Genomic DNA, 13,570 nt, shown 5'->3' with positions numbered 1-13,570 from the left:
TCTCATGTAAGATGGAGATGGGATTTTTATTTTCTCCGATGGTTGTTAATCTGTGGAATTCGCTTCCCTAGACAGCAGTGGAAGCAGGATAATTTTGTATTTTTTAAGACTGAGTTAGATCTATTTTTAATTGACAATGGAGTCAAAGAATATAGGAGGTAGAGCGGAAAGTAGAGTTGAGACCACAATCGGATCAGTCATGATCTTATCAAATGGCGAAGCAGGCTCAACGGGTCGAATGGCCTATTCCTCCTGATTCATATGTTCGTTTGTAAAAATGCTTAATTGAGCGAGGGCCAAATTCAGCAGGTTAGAATCTTACCCAGGTAAACCGGAATCAAAGATTAGCAGGCAAAATTGCAATCGGGCAATGGGCAGCCTTTATAGAGCAGATGGTTCGGATGCATTCCCACGAGGACAACAGGTTGAGCAATCAAAACCTGAGCTCCCTGGATGATGAAAGAAAGCGAAATATGAATTAGAAAAAGGGTATGTGAGGCAGGGGTCAGGTTGATAATGCAACTGAGAACCAGGTTGAAATTGGAAAGTTTGGATGGAATCCATGTGGGTTGCTGAGGTAAAGTTGGTCGTTATAAAGATATTGGCCATCACCTTTTAATACTGAGAGAGAGAGACGGGGGCGGGGGGGAGAAAGAGTGAAACAGTTCCCTTTGGTAGAAGGGTGGAGAACCAAAGTAGACAGATTTGAGGTGATTGGCAAAAAAGCAAAGGGGGCATTGAGGGGGGGGGGGGGGGCGGGGGGGGGGATGCAGCGATAATCTGGAATGTACCACCTGAACAGGTAAATTATATGAAAATGAAAATCGCTTGTCACAAGTAGGCTTCAATGAAGTTACTGTGAAAAACCCCTAGTCACCACATTCCGGCACCTGTTCGGGGAGGCTGGTACGGGAATTGAACCGTGCTGCTAACCTGCCTTGGTCTGCTTTAAAAGCCAGCTATTTAGCCCAGTGTGCTAAACCAGCCCAGTGGAGGTAAATTCTATTAAGGTTTTCAAATGGCAAATGTGTGAACAGAAAACATTTCGGGGTTTTGGGGAAGTTTGGGAGAGTTCACTTTGCTGGATGGCTCTTGCAGCGCGGCAACACGGTCTTAATGGATCAAGTGGCCTTATTCTGTGCTTTAACTATTATTTGTTTCTGTGACCCACTCTCTTGCCAAGGGAAACTGTTTCTCCCTACTCAGTCAAAACACTACATAATTTTGAACACTATTAAATATCCTTTAGCTTTCTTTGTCCCAAGTGCAAGAATCCAGCTTCTGTAGCCTCGCCACTCAAAATGGCCCACTTGTTCATGTAGTTCAGAGACACAGGCACCAATATCTACCAGGAGGTTGGAGAAGAGAGAGCAGCTTTGCATTGGGGTAAATCCCAGAAGAATGGGCTCGCCGCAGGTCCAGCTAAATTTAAAAGCAGATCTGAATGGCGTTTTTTGGGGGGTTTCTATTTCCCTTTGGCGTCAGGCCGGCCGGTGAGCAGAGAGTAGGCATTGGGGGGGATTGGAAAGGCAGGGGTGGAGGGTAGATTGGAGGCCGAGGCAGGGAGAGAGGGATCGAAAAAATTGCAGAGGGATGCAAGGGGATCGGGAAAGTCGGAGCTGGTTGAGCTATTTGAGGGAAGCACTCAAAGCCGTGCTTGAAAGGTGCTTTACCTGTTGGTTCCAGCAGCCTCAAATCTCCCATTGTAGGTTCTGGGGTTTTGAAGACTGGGAAACCTGTCTGGCCAGGGTTATTTAAATTGAGTCAAATAAAATCTAAGGCTTGTAGACTTTTTAAAAAATATATAAATTTAGAGTACCCAATTCATTTTTTCCAATTAAGGGGCAATTTAGTGTGTTCAATCCACCTACCTTGCACATCTTTGGGTTATGGGGGCGAAACCCACGCAAACACGGGGAGAATGTGCAAACTCCACACAGACAGAGGCTTGTAGACTTACTAAAATGTTGACCCCCCCCCCCCCCCAAATCACACACACATACACACACCCATGATCGCCACCACAACCAAACTCTTTACATCCTGCCCTTCTTAAAAGTGGAAGTGGGTGGATTGGGTTCCAGTCTGACATTTTCAACATTTCAAATATTATAGCTGATCCAAACCCATGCTTTTTTGAGGGGTTAAAATTCTCCTCACAGTAGCTGAGAGACATGAGAATATTTTGAGGAGTGTTTTAAATGTGTAATATTCCAAATGTATAAAAGAAATAGTGCAAAATACTCTTTCCCCCCCCCCTCCCCCAACCACCACTCTTACTACTATTTAAAACATATTATTCAACTGCAATGTGTAAATTTTCCCACACTCGCTATAAATCCCGGATCAGGCATTTACAGGGTTCCAAGCAAAAATTTTTAATTATTCATCTGAAAGGGGCAGTAGCAGTTCCTGCACCCAAACTGCAGGACCATCTTTTTGCTGCAGTGCATTTTTCCACCACAAAGAGACACTACATAACCTTGTTTATTTTATCTGTTAATCTGCGTAAAATTGGGACCAATCAAAATGAGCCACACATCCGGTAACTCTGCTGATTTTTTAATAGATTGTGCAGTCGTGCGCACAATTATAAACTTCCCTGAGACAAGCAAACTTCCTGTCTCAACCTATCCTTGTTAGCAAAATATCAGAGAAAGCAAATCAATATGGCGAACCCTGTTCTCTCAGAAAATATGAAAACTTGTTTATCAGTTGGTTGCCTAGTAACTTTTAATCTATATGGTGGACTCCTGGCATAGAAACTTTTATTTTAGCCAGGTGGCCTCCTTCGACAGTGCCGACCAAACCGTGACCGTTGCCACCTGGAAGGACTAGGGCAACATGTGGCAGCACTAGCAACTCCAAGTCACGCATCATCCTAACTTGAAACTATATTGTTGTCCTGTCCCTGTTGCTGGGTCAAAATCCAGGAACTCCCTCCTGCTAAAAGACTAGCAGTTTCAAGAAAGTGACTCACCAGCAAGGGAAAATTAGGGATGGGTAATTGACGCTGGCCTTGTAAGTGACACCTGTATCCCGTGACTGGATAAAAGGAATTCCCGTTCCCCCAAGCGCAGATAGGGCACAGCCTTTGAGAAGGTTCCCCGTATTCTCAGTCTGCTGTTACACTGGTCAGTAACCAAACACCTTCCTTGACTCAAAGCCCCATTGAGTCCTTTGACTGAGGCACCTGGTTAGACATTGTACAAAGGTGCTGCAAAATAAGCGGGGAACTGGAAGAGGAATGTGCAAACTAAACAAAAGCGAACATTTAATTCTCTGCCTTGATAATGGCCCTTATTGATGTTATAGGTGGAGTTGTTTCTTCATAATTTTATTCACTATCTTGTGGAAAATGGCAAATAGCATAAATGTACTGCTGCATTGCACAGGTGTGACCTGTCACAGTCTCTTTAGTAGGTTTGACCTTGTATTCATTTGCATTGAGCAGGAAAGAAAAATAATACTCGGGTAATACACACTGACTTACACAATGTTGAGTCCTTGATCTCTGAAATTTGGTCTTGATTACAGCAGGCCCCAGGAGGAGTCTCCAACTTGGAGTGGATATATGGGGAAGATGTTTATGGCAGCCACTAACTACCTCCCTACCCAGGTATCGGGCATAATAAACCAGGATCGGGCATTTGCCACAGTACGCCTCAACTTCTCTGGGCAAAGGACCATCTGTATGCTTACTATGTGAGTAGACATACCAAAGGCCAGGTGCCTGCTGAAGCTTGTAATTTTTGTAACTAGCTTATTAGCATTTTAAGCTCAAGCATTATCTGGGGCTGAAAAGGGTTTGGTCTCGTGCCATCGCTCAGTCCTGCTGGGATGTCAGTACTTCATGGCTGATCATTTGTTCCCTTAACCCCATTCTGATTGCCCCTCACCCCCTCCCTTGTAGGTAACGCAGCCTTGAATGTATTCAACTACCCAGCCTCCACTACTTTGGTGCAGAGAATGCCAAAGATTAACGACCCTTGGAGAAAAAAGATCTGTGTTTATTGAAGACCCCTTATTTTGAAACTTTGTCCCCTGAACATAGATTCTCCTATGAGGGGAAACATCTTTTCAGCGTCTGCTCTGTCAAGTCCCTGTCAGAATCTTGAATGTCTCAATGTAAGATCGCCTCTCATTTTTCTAAACTCCCTTGGCTGTATTACTCAACCTGCAGTCATCTAGGTACGGTCTCAGTAATTCCCTGTACAGCTGTAGAGAGGTTTCTCTATTTTTATACTCCATCCTTCTTTCAGTAAAGGTCAATGGTAATTTGCCTACCTGATTACTTGCCAAACCGGCCGGCTAATCTTCTGTGAATCGTGTGCGACGATATCTGGATTCCTCAGTAATTCCGCAATCTCCGGTTTCTCTAAGATTTCTTTCCTCCTCTCCTTGAGAACTCTCTAGTTTCAATCCACACCCTGAATACCCTCTGTGTAACCTTTCTCTCTCCCCATGAACTCCCCAAGGTATGGTGTGATGGAAGGATTTTGTGGGCTGATTAACCACCTACTTTGAACCACACAAACACTCACTGAACAAAAAGTCCTGAACTGGGACTTGAAGTTGGGACCTTAAAGCTCAGAGATAGGAGCACTACCAACTAAATTATTTGGACTCGGGTAGTTGAAAGTGGTCGCTGCCGGTGGTATCCAGGCCAGAGAAGCAGCAAGAGGGGGATTTTAAAAACGATTTATAGTCCCCACCCTTTCACAAGGGGCTGAGGAGGAAATCATTGGATATAGAAGGGGTTGGTCTATCCTGGGCAATCCTTCCCCTTCCCTAATGCAATATCCCCAACGTTGTGGTGAGGGTGGGGAGGGGTGTGTGTTGGGGAGGCAAAGGACTGTCTAAATAACACTGACTGGGTCAGGAGGTGAGTTACTCGCCATATGACCTGCTCTGGTAGCCACGGTATTAATGTGGCTAGTCCAGTTCAGTTTCTGATCAATGGTAACCCCCAGGATGTTGATTGTGCGGGATTCAGCGATGGTAATGCTATTGAATGTCATGGGGCGATGGTTAGATCCTCTCTTGTAGGAGATGGTCATTGCCTGCCACTTGTGTGGCACAAATGTAACTTGCCACTTGTCAGCCCCAGCCTGGATATTGTCCAGGTCTTGCTGCACTTGGATGTGCACTGCTTCATTATCTAAGCAGTTGCAAATTGTGCTGAACATTGTGCAGTCATCTGCGAACATCCCCACTTCTGACCTTATGATGGAAGGGAGGTAATTGATGAAGCAGCTGAAGATGGTTGGGCCGAGGACACTACCCTGAGGAACTCCTGCAGTGATGTCCTGGAGATGAGATGATTGACCTCCAACCACCACAACCATCTTCCTTTGTGCCAGGTATGACTCCAACCAGCGGAGAGTTTTCCCCCTGATTCCCATTGACTCCAGTTTTGAAAGGGCCCCTTAATGCCATGCTCGGTTAAATGCTGCCTTAAAGTCAGGGGCAGTCACTCTCACCTCAACTCTGGAATTCAGCTCTTTTGTCTATGTTTGAACCAAGTCTGTAATTGGGTCAGGAGCTGAGTGGCCCTGGGGAACCCAAACGGAGCATCTGTGAACAGGTTATTGTTGAGTAAGTGCCGCTTGATAGCACTCCTTCATCACCTTGCTGATGATGGAGAGTAGACTAATAGGGCAGTAATTGGCTGGGTTAGATTTGTCATGTTTCTTGTGTGCTGGATACACCTGGGCAATTTTCCACATTGAAGGGTAGAAGCCAGTGTTGTAGCTGTACCAGAACTGCTTAGCTAGGGGTGTGGCAAGTTCTGGAGCACAAATCTCCAGTACTATTACCGGAATATTGTCAGGGCCCATATCACATATCCTTTGCAGTATCCATTGCCTTCAGCCGTTTCTTGCTGTCACATGGACTGAATTGCATTGGCTGAAGACTGACATCTGTGCTGCTGGGGACCTCCGGAGGAGACTCAGGTGGATCATCCACTTGGCACCTCTGGCTGAAGATGGAGGCTCCTCCATCATTGAGGATGGGGATATTTGTGGCGCCTCCTCCACGAGTTGTTTAATTGTCCACCACCATTCACAGCTGGATGTGACAGGACTACAGAGCTTAGATCTGATGTTGTAGAATCGCTTGGCTCTGTCTAGTAATTGCTGCTTATTCTATTTGGCATGCAAGTAGTCCTATATTGTCGCTTCACCAGGTTGACACCTCATTTTTAGATATGCCTGGTGTTGCCCCTAGCATGTTCTCCTGCACTCTTCATTGAACCGGTGGTGATCCCCTATCTTGGTGGTAATGGTAGAGTGGGGGATATGCCGAGCCATGAGGTTGCAGGTTGTGGCTGCTGCTGATGGTCCACAGCGTCTCATCAGTGCCCAGTCTTGAGTTGCTAGATCTGTTTGAAGTTTATCCCATTTAGCACGGTGGTAATGCCACACAACACAATGGAGTGAATTCTCAATGTGAAGACGGGTCTTTGTCTCCATAAGGACTGTGTGGTGGTCACATCTACCGATACTGTCATGGGCGGATGCATCTGCAGCAGGCAGGTTGGTGAGGATATGGTCAAGTATGTTTTTCACCACCTGCTGCAGTCCCAGTCTAGCAGCTTTGTCCTTTAGGACCTGGCCAGCTCGGTCTGCGGTGATACTACCAAATCACATTTGGTGATGGACATTGAAGTCCCCCAGAGTATATTCTGCGCCATTGCTACCCTTAGTGCTTCCTCCAAGTGGTGTTCAACGTGGAGTACTGATTCATCAGCTGATGGTGGACAGTATGTGGTAATCAGCAGGAGGTTCATGGGGTCCAGAGTCGATGTTGAAGGTAAACACTGCCTATATACCCAACATGTGGGTATGTCAGCAGTGTTTGCCGTTGTTGTTTACAGTGCCTAGGTTGATGCCAGCTGGCCCGTCCGGTTATGTTCCTTTTTTGTGTTTTTGTAGCGGTTGACTACAACTGAGTGGCTTGCTAGGCCATTTCCGAGTCAACCACATGGAGTCACATGTAGGCCAGACCAGGTAAGGATTCCCTTCCCTAAAGGGCATTTTATGTTGATAATCAATTTAATTTTATTGAGTTTAAATTCCACCATCCGCATTTACAGTGGGATTCGCACCCAGGTCCCCAGACCATTACCCCGGGTCTCTAGATTACTAGTTCAGTGATTATGCCATCACCTCTCCAGGCTATTTTGTTTTTTCAGGAACTTGTGTGTTCAAATTGGTTGCCACATTTGGACTTTCTGAGGACATGAAAGATTTCAGATTAATTTGGTCTCTACTTATTATTTTTCTTGCACTGTTAATAATGAAAGTATAAACATGTTCTTTGAAAAGCATTTATGATCAAGAAGTGTAGGATGGTGAGAAAACCATCCCAAACTGTATTTTAGGCCGTGCATTGTTGGTAAATAGTGTTGAATATATTGCTGTGCGGTTTGGGGGTTTAGTAAATGCATTCTTTTGACGAACAGGATTCAGAAGTTACCTCGGCTTCTTGTTGCTGCCTCAGATGGATTCCTGTACATTTACAACTTAGACCCTCATGATGGTGGTGAATGTGTTCTCATAAACAGACACAGGTAAGTGTTTGTTCTCCATTTTACAATGAGTTCTTAGAAAATTAAGAGCTGCTGGTTTAACTGCTGAGTACCTAAAGAATCTGACTACAGCATACATGGCGCACTCTGCGTTTGCTTGTTGCAAAAAGGTCAGGAACAGAATGCATTTACAGGCACCACAGTGAAAAATAAACCTGTGCCATATAATCTCTATTGTACTTACACTGGTGTTTGAAAGTCCAATCAATTATTTTATATAGATCCAAGGAAGAGTACATCACACTACTTATGGATTGTGTTCTGATTTATCACCTTCTAGACAACAGCAGTGAACCTCCATGTCCTGTCTTCTTTAAATAAGGCTGCCATTAAAAATATTTGTGCAGTTGACTGGAGTAGTTAGTACTCTAAACATGCATGCTGATTTTAGTTGGGGATTTTGGGGCTTTGGATGGGTTGTCTTACTGATAGGAGTATCAACCTTTATTTAGAAATTTCCCGCCTTATAATTTATTACTACTTGGTTAACCTCTAGTTATGTGTGAAGGTTGAAAAATGAATCTGAAATTAAAATTTGCCTACCAGTTGAGTTGTTGTCTGTCTTCGATCCTCCAGTGGCTTTGCAGAATTTTCTTTATTTTATTGCGAGTCAGATGAACTGATACATTTGGGGAAGAGTTAGATTTTCCATTGGATGAAAGGGGCCATGTACGGGTCACCCTTCTTTATGACATCATAGTAATCTTAAGTCATAAAGAAAGGGATCACCCTTCACTTGATTCTTTCCACCAGATACAAAGTCTAGTGCCAGCTCTCTCTAATGGTGTGCGGGAACTGTACAAGAAGAATTCTCTGCAAGGTAGGTAGCCTTAGCTTGTAGCTTGGCAATAGCACTGTGATATCATACTGTCAAGATTTTCACATTACCTTGAATGCAGGGTGAGAACAAATATTACAAAGTATGATGGCTGTTTTGCCGGGAACTCAATTTTCAGAATGCATCAGATATTTCTTGAAGATGACTTTGATGTGAAATACTTTTTGAAAAATGATAAACGTACAGCGCAGTTCTGCTGTAGGAAAACTTTGAAGCAGCACGGTAGCACACATGGCTAGCACTGTGGCTTCACAGCGTCAGGGTCCCAGGTTCGATTCCGGCTTGGGTCACTGTCTGTGTGGAGTCTGCACGTTCTCCTCGTGTCTGCATGGGTTTCCTCCGGGTGCTCCGGTTTCCTCCCACAGTCCAAAGACGTGCAGGTTAGGTGGATTGACCATGCTAAATTGCCCTTAGTGTCCAAAAACGTTAGGAGGGGTTATGGGGATAGGGTGGAAGTGAGGGCATGGGTGGGTCGGTGCAGACACGATGGGCCGAATGGCCTCCTTCTGCACTGTATGTTCTATGTATGTACTATGTAAAGATTATATCCTACTATATTTGCACCTTCATTGTAAATTTTATAAAGGGAGTTATCTGGAAGTAAACATACTAATTTCTGAGTTCCAACTGGAACAATTGTGCTTTATGTTCCATAAGTACTGGCTAGAGGGCATAGGCGATTGTGCAGTCATTAGAACTGTGCTCATAGTTACGGTCTTGCTTTAATAACCTCATGAATGAGAACAAAATATTCTCAATTCTAAATTTCATTGCAGGTGAACTTCATGACATCAAAACAGCTATAGCTTTGCAAAATATCTGTTGCCATTCTATCTCGAATCAGTACTTTTTAAGTACTGATGATAGGCCTGTCTGTTGTGTTCTACCGAGGGCAGATCCTAACTCCAGGCTAATATGTGTGAGAGTTAAGTCATTTTCTATAAACGACTAGGTGAGGTAGTTATCTTTTGCCTTTTGGATATCTATATTTTTGAGGGTTCCTTCTCCTTTCTGGGCAGTAACCAAATTTAAAGGGCCTTTATGGTGGCACCCATACCCATCAGATTCAAGTATCCCCACTGAACTTCTGTGCAGTATTCCGAGCCAGTGCACAAATCTCCTCTAGCTGTAGCTGTCTGGAGTGGGTGGGCAGAACCAAATCCTATGAACTCAGATGGAATGCTACCATTGTCACTGTTATATTACGTGATTGTAATGAAAAGTGTTTGGCAGAGCAAGGGTGAACACTGGACAGGAGAATAGCACTACCTGTATGACATATAGAGTTACATGGTAATAGACTCGGAACACTCCAGAAGCAGTCTGCATTGAGGCAGCATGATGTTAATTGGATCTGTAAATAGTTAAAGATGAACAATAAATAATTCACGCTTGAACATATATGTCTTGAGCTCTTCATGACAGACACCACAGCCGACACCATATTACAATGTGATTCGCTGCAGTGGTCGCTCATGAAAGATATCACGTCAGTGGAGGCATCATAACACAACATGAAGATCAGTGATGATAAGAAAGGTGGTATCATAAATAATGAACCCAGAGGCGGCACAGTGGTTAGCACTTCTGCCTCACAGCACCAGGGACCCGGGTTCAATTCCAGCTTGGGTGACTGTGTGGAGTTTGTACATTCTCCCTGTGTGTGCGTGGGTTTCCTCCTGGTGCTCTGGTTTCCTCCCACAGTCCAATGATGTTCAGGCTGGGTGGACTGGCTGTGCTAAATTGCCCCTTCGTGTCCAGAAGGTTAGGTGGGGCTAAAGGTAAAAGGTGGGGGAATGGGCCTGGGTGCTCCTTCGGAGGGTCAGTGCAGGCTCGATGGGCTGAATGGCCACCTCCTGCACTGCCGGGATTCTATGATTCTATTCTATGAATATCCCAAGACATCAAAGACTAAAAGTAGCTGAAGGCTGACTGGAGAGACGTGTACCTCAGCAGAAACAAATAAAGAAAAGGTTTAAGAATCTTTGCTACAAGCTTGGAAGTTGGGGAATCCACCAGAGTAAGTGGATGTCCATTGCAAGACCCCGGAGTGATTCAAAGTTTTAAAAAGAAACCTGGCCAGATCATAAAGACCCTGAGTCAAAGCACCTGGTCCATTCACAACATGATGAGCGATAATTACAAAAAAGAAACTTTTCTTGTGTTGTAGAAAGGGTGGTGGTCCCAGAGGCCCGGCAAATTGCAGCTCTGGTGGCCAGGTTGCACTTTGATTTTCAAAAAAGTTCAGTAAAAATCAGCTGGCAGGGTAAAGAGTAAAGGTAAAGAAGTGCATATGTTTTAATGCAAGAAGTATTACGGGTAAGGCAGATGAACTTAGAGCTTGGATTAGTACTTGGAACTATGATATTGTTGCCATTACAGAGACCTGGTTGAGGGAAGGGCAGGATTGGCAGCTAAACGTTCCAGGATTTAGATGTTTCAGGCGGGATAGAGGGGGATGTAAAAGGGGTGGCGGAGTTGCGCTACTGGTTAGGGAGAATATCACAGCTGTACTGCGGGAGGACACCTCAGAGGGCAGTGAGGCTATATGGGTAGAGATCAGGAATAAGAAGGGTGCAGTCACAATGTTGGGGGTTTACTACAGGCCTCCCAACAGCCAGCGGGAGATAGAGGAGCAGATAGGTAGACAGATTTTGGAAAAGAGTAAAAACAACAGGGTTGTGCTGATGGGAGACTTCAACTTCCCCAATATTGACTGGGACTCACTTAGTGCCAGGGGCTTAGATGGGACAGAGTTTGTAAGGAGCATCCAGGAGGGCTTCTTAAAACAATATGTAGACAGTCCAACTAGGGAAGGGGCGGTACTGGACCTGGTATTGGGGAATGAGCCCGGCCAGGTGGTAGAAGTTTCAGTAGGGGAGCATTTCGGTAACAGTGACCACAATTCAGTAAGTTTTAAAGTTCTGGTGGACAAGGATAAGAGTGGTCCTCGGATGAATGTGCTAAATTGGGGGAAGACTAATTATAACAATATTAGGCGGGAACTGAAGAACCTAGATTGGGGGCGGATGTTTGAGAGCAAATCAACATCTGACATGTGGGAGGCTTTCAAGCGTCAGTTGAAAGGAATTCAGGACCGGCATGTTCCTGTGAGGAAGAAGGATAAATACGGCAATTTTCGGGAACCTTGGATAACGAGAGATATTGTAGGCCTCGTCAAAAAGAAGAAGGAGGCATTTGTCAGGGCTAAAAGGCTGAGAACAGACGAAGCCTGTGTGGAATATAAGGAAAGTAGGAAGGAACTTAAGCAAGGAGTCAGGAGGGCTAGAAGGGGTCACGAAAAGTAATTGGCAAATAGGGTTAAGGAAAATCCCAAGGCTTTTTACACGTACATAAAAAGCAAGAGGGTAGCCAGAGAAAGGGTTGGCCCACTGAAGGATAGGCAAGGGAATCTATGTGTGGAGCCAGAGGAAATGGGTGAGGTACTAAATGAATACTTTGCATCAGTATTCACCAAAGAGAAGGAATTGGTAGATGTTGAGTCTGGAGAAGGGTGTGTAGATAGCCTGGGTCACATTGAGATCCAAAAAGACGAGGTGTTGGGCGTCTTAAAAAATATTAAGGTAGATAAGTCCCCAGGGCCTGATGGGATCTACCCCAGAATACTGAAGGAGGCTGGAGAGGAAATTGCTGAGGCCTTGACAGAAATCTTTGGATCCTCACTGTCTTCAGGTGATGTCCCGGAGGACTGGAGAATAGCTAATGTTGTTCCTCTGTTTAAGAAGGGTAGCAAGGATAATCCAGGGAACTACAGGCCGGTGAGCCTTACTTCAGTGGTAGGGAAATTACTGGAGAGAATTCTTCGAGACAGGATTTACTCCCATTTGGAAGCAAATGGACGTATTAGTGAGAAGCAGCATGGTTTTGTGAAGGGGAGGTCGTGTCTCACTAACTTGATAGAGTTTTTCAAGGAGGTCACTAAGATGATTGATGCAGTTAGGGCAGTGGATGTTGTCTATATGGACTTCAGTAAGGCCTTTGACAAGGTCCCTCATGGTAGACTAGTACAAAAGGTGAAGTCACACGGGATCAGGGGTGAGCTGGCAAGGTGGATACAGAACTGGCTAGGTCATAGAAGGCAGAGAGTAGCAATGGAAGGATGCTTTTCTAATTGGAGGGCTGTGACCAGTGGTGTTCCACAGGGATCAGTGCTGGGACCTTTGCTGTTTGTAGTATATATAAATGATTTGGAGGAAAATGTAACTGGTCTGATTAGTAAGTTTGCAGACGACACAAAGGTTGGTGGAATTGCGGATAGCGATGAGGACTGTCAGAGGATACAGCAGGATTTAGATTGTTTGGAGACTTGGGCGGAGAGATGGCAGATGGAGTTTAATCCAGACAAATGTGAGGTAATGCATTTTGGAAGGTCTAATGCAGGTAGGGAATATACAGTAAATGGTAGAACCCTCAAGAGTATTGAAAGTCAGAGAGATCTAGGAGTACAGGTCCACAGGTCACTGAAAGGGGCAACACAGGTGGAGAAGGTAGTCAAGAAGGCATACAGCATGCTTGCCTTCATTGGCCGGGGCATTGAGTATAAGAATTGGCAAGTCATGTTGCAGCTGTATAGAACCTTAGTTAGGCCACACTTGGAGTATAGTGTTCAATTCTGGTCGCCACACTACCAGAAGGATGTGGAGGCTTTAGAGAGGGTGCAGAAGTGATTTACCAGAATGTTGCCTGGTATGGAGGGCATTAGTTATGAGGAGCGGTTGAATAAACTTGGTTTGTTCTCACTGGAACGAAGGAGGTTGAGGGGCGACCTGATAGAGGTCTACAAAATTATGAGGGGCATAGTCAGAGTGGATAGTCAGAGGCTTTTCCCCGGGGTAGAAGGGTCAATTACTAGGGGGCATAGGTTTAAGGTGAGAGGGGCAAGGTTTACAGTAGATGTACGAGGCAAGTTTTTTTACACAGAGGGTAGTGGGTGCCTGGAACTCGCTACCGGAGGAGGTGATGGAAGCAGGGACGATAGTGACGTTTAAGGGGCATCTTGACAAATACATGAATAGGATGGGAATAGAGGGATACGGACCCAGGAAGTGTCGAAGATTGTAGTTTAGTCGGGCAGCATGGTCGGCATGGGCTTGGAGGGCCGAAGGGCCTGTTCCTGT

General features: G+C 45.0%; 1 protein-coding gene across 6 annotated transcripts in view; it reads left to right on the top strand.

The window, feature by feature from the left end:
- wipi1 (WD repeat domain, phosphoinositide interacting 1) overlaps nt 1-13,570 on the top strand; it is a 124,900-nt gene that overhangs the window by 89,640 nt on the left and 21,690 nt on the right. For 4 of the 6 annotated variants that reach the window (XM_072483521.1, XM_072483518.1, XM_072483516.1 and 1 more), the window contains 2 exons: nt 3,538-3,705; nt 7,469-7,576. In XM_072483521.1, the coding sequence (XP_072339622.1) occupies nt 3,538-3,705; nt 7,469-7,576 (276 nt within the window). The remainder of the gene's footprint in view (nt 1-3,537; nt 3,706-7,468; nt 7,577-13,570) is intronic. The other 2 variants (XM_072483519.1, XM_072483517.1) reach the window with 1 other exon arrangement.

Source organism: Scyliorhinus torazame, chromosome 18 (assembly GCF_047496885.1).
Source record: "Scyliorhinus torazame isolate Kashiwa2021f chromosome 18, sScyTor2.1, whole genome shotgun sequence".
Taxonomy (NCBI): Eukaryota; Metazoa; Chordata; class Chondrichthyes; order Carcharhiniformes; family Scyliorhinidae; genus Scyliorhinus; species Scyliorhinus torazame.
The sequence above is the reverse complement of the archived record's forward strand: the minus strand, read 5'-3'. Positions and strand labels throughout refer to the sequence as shown.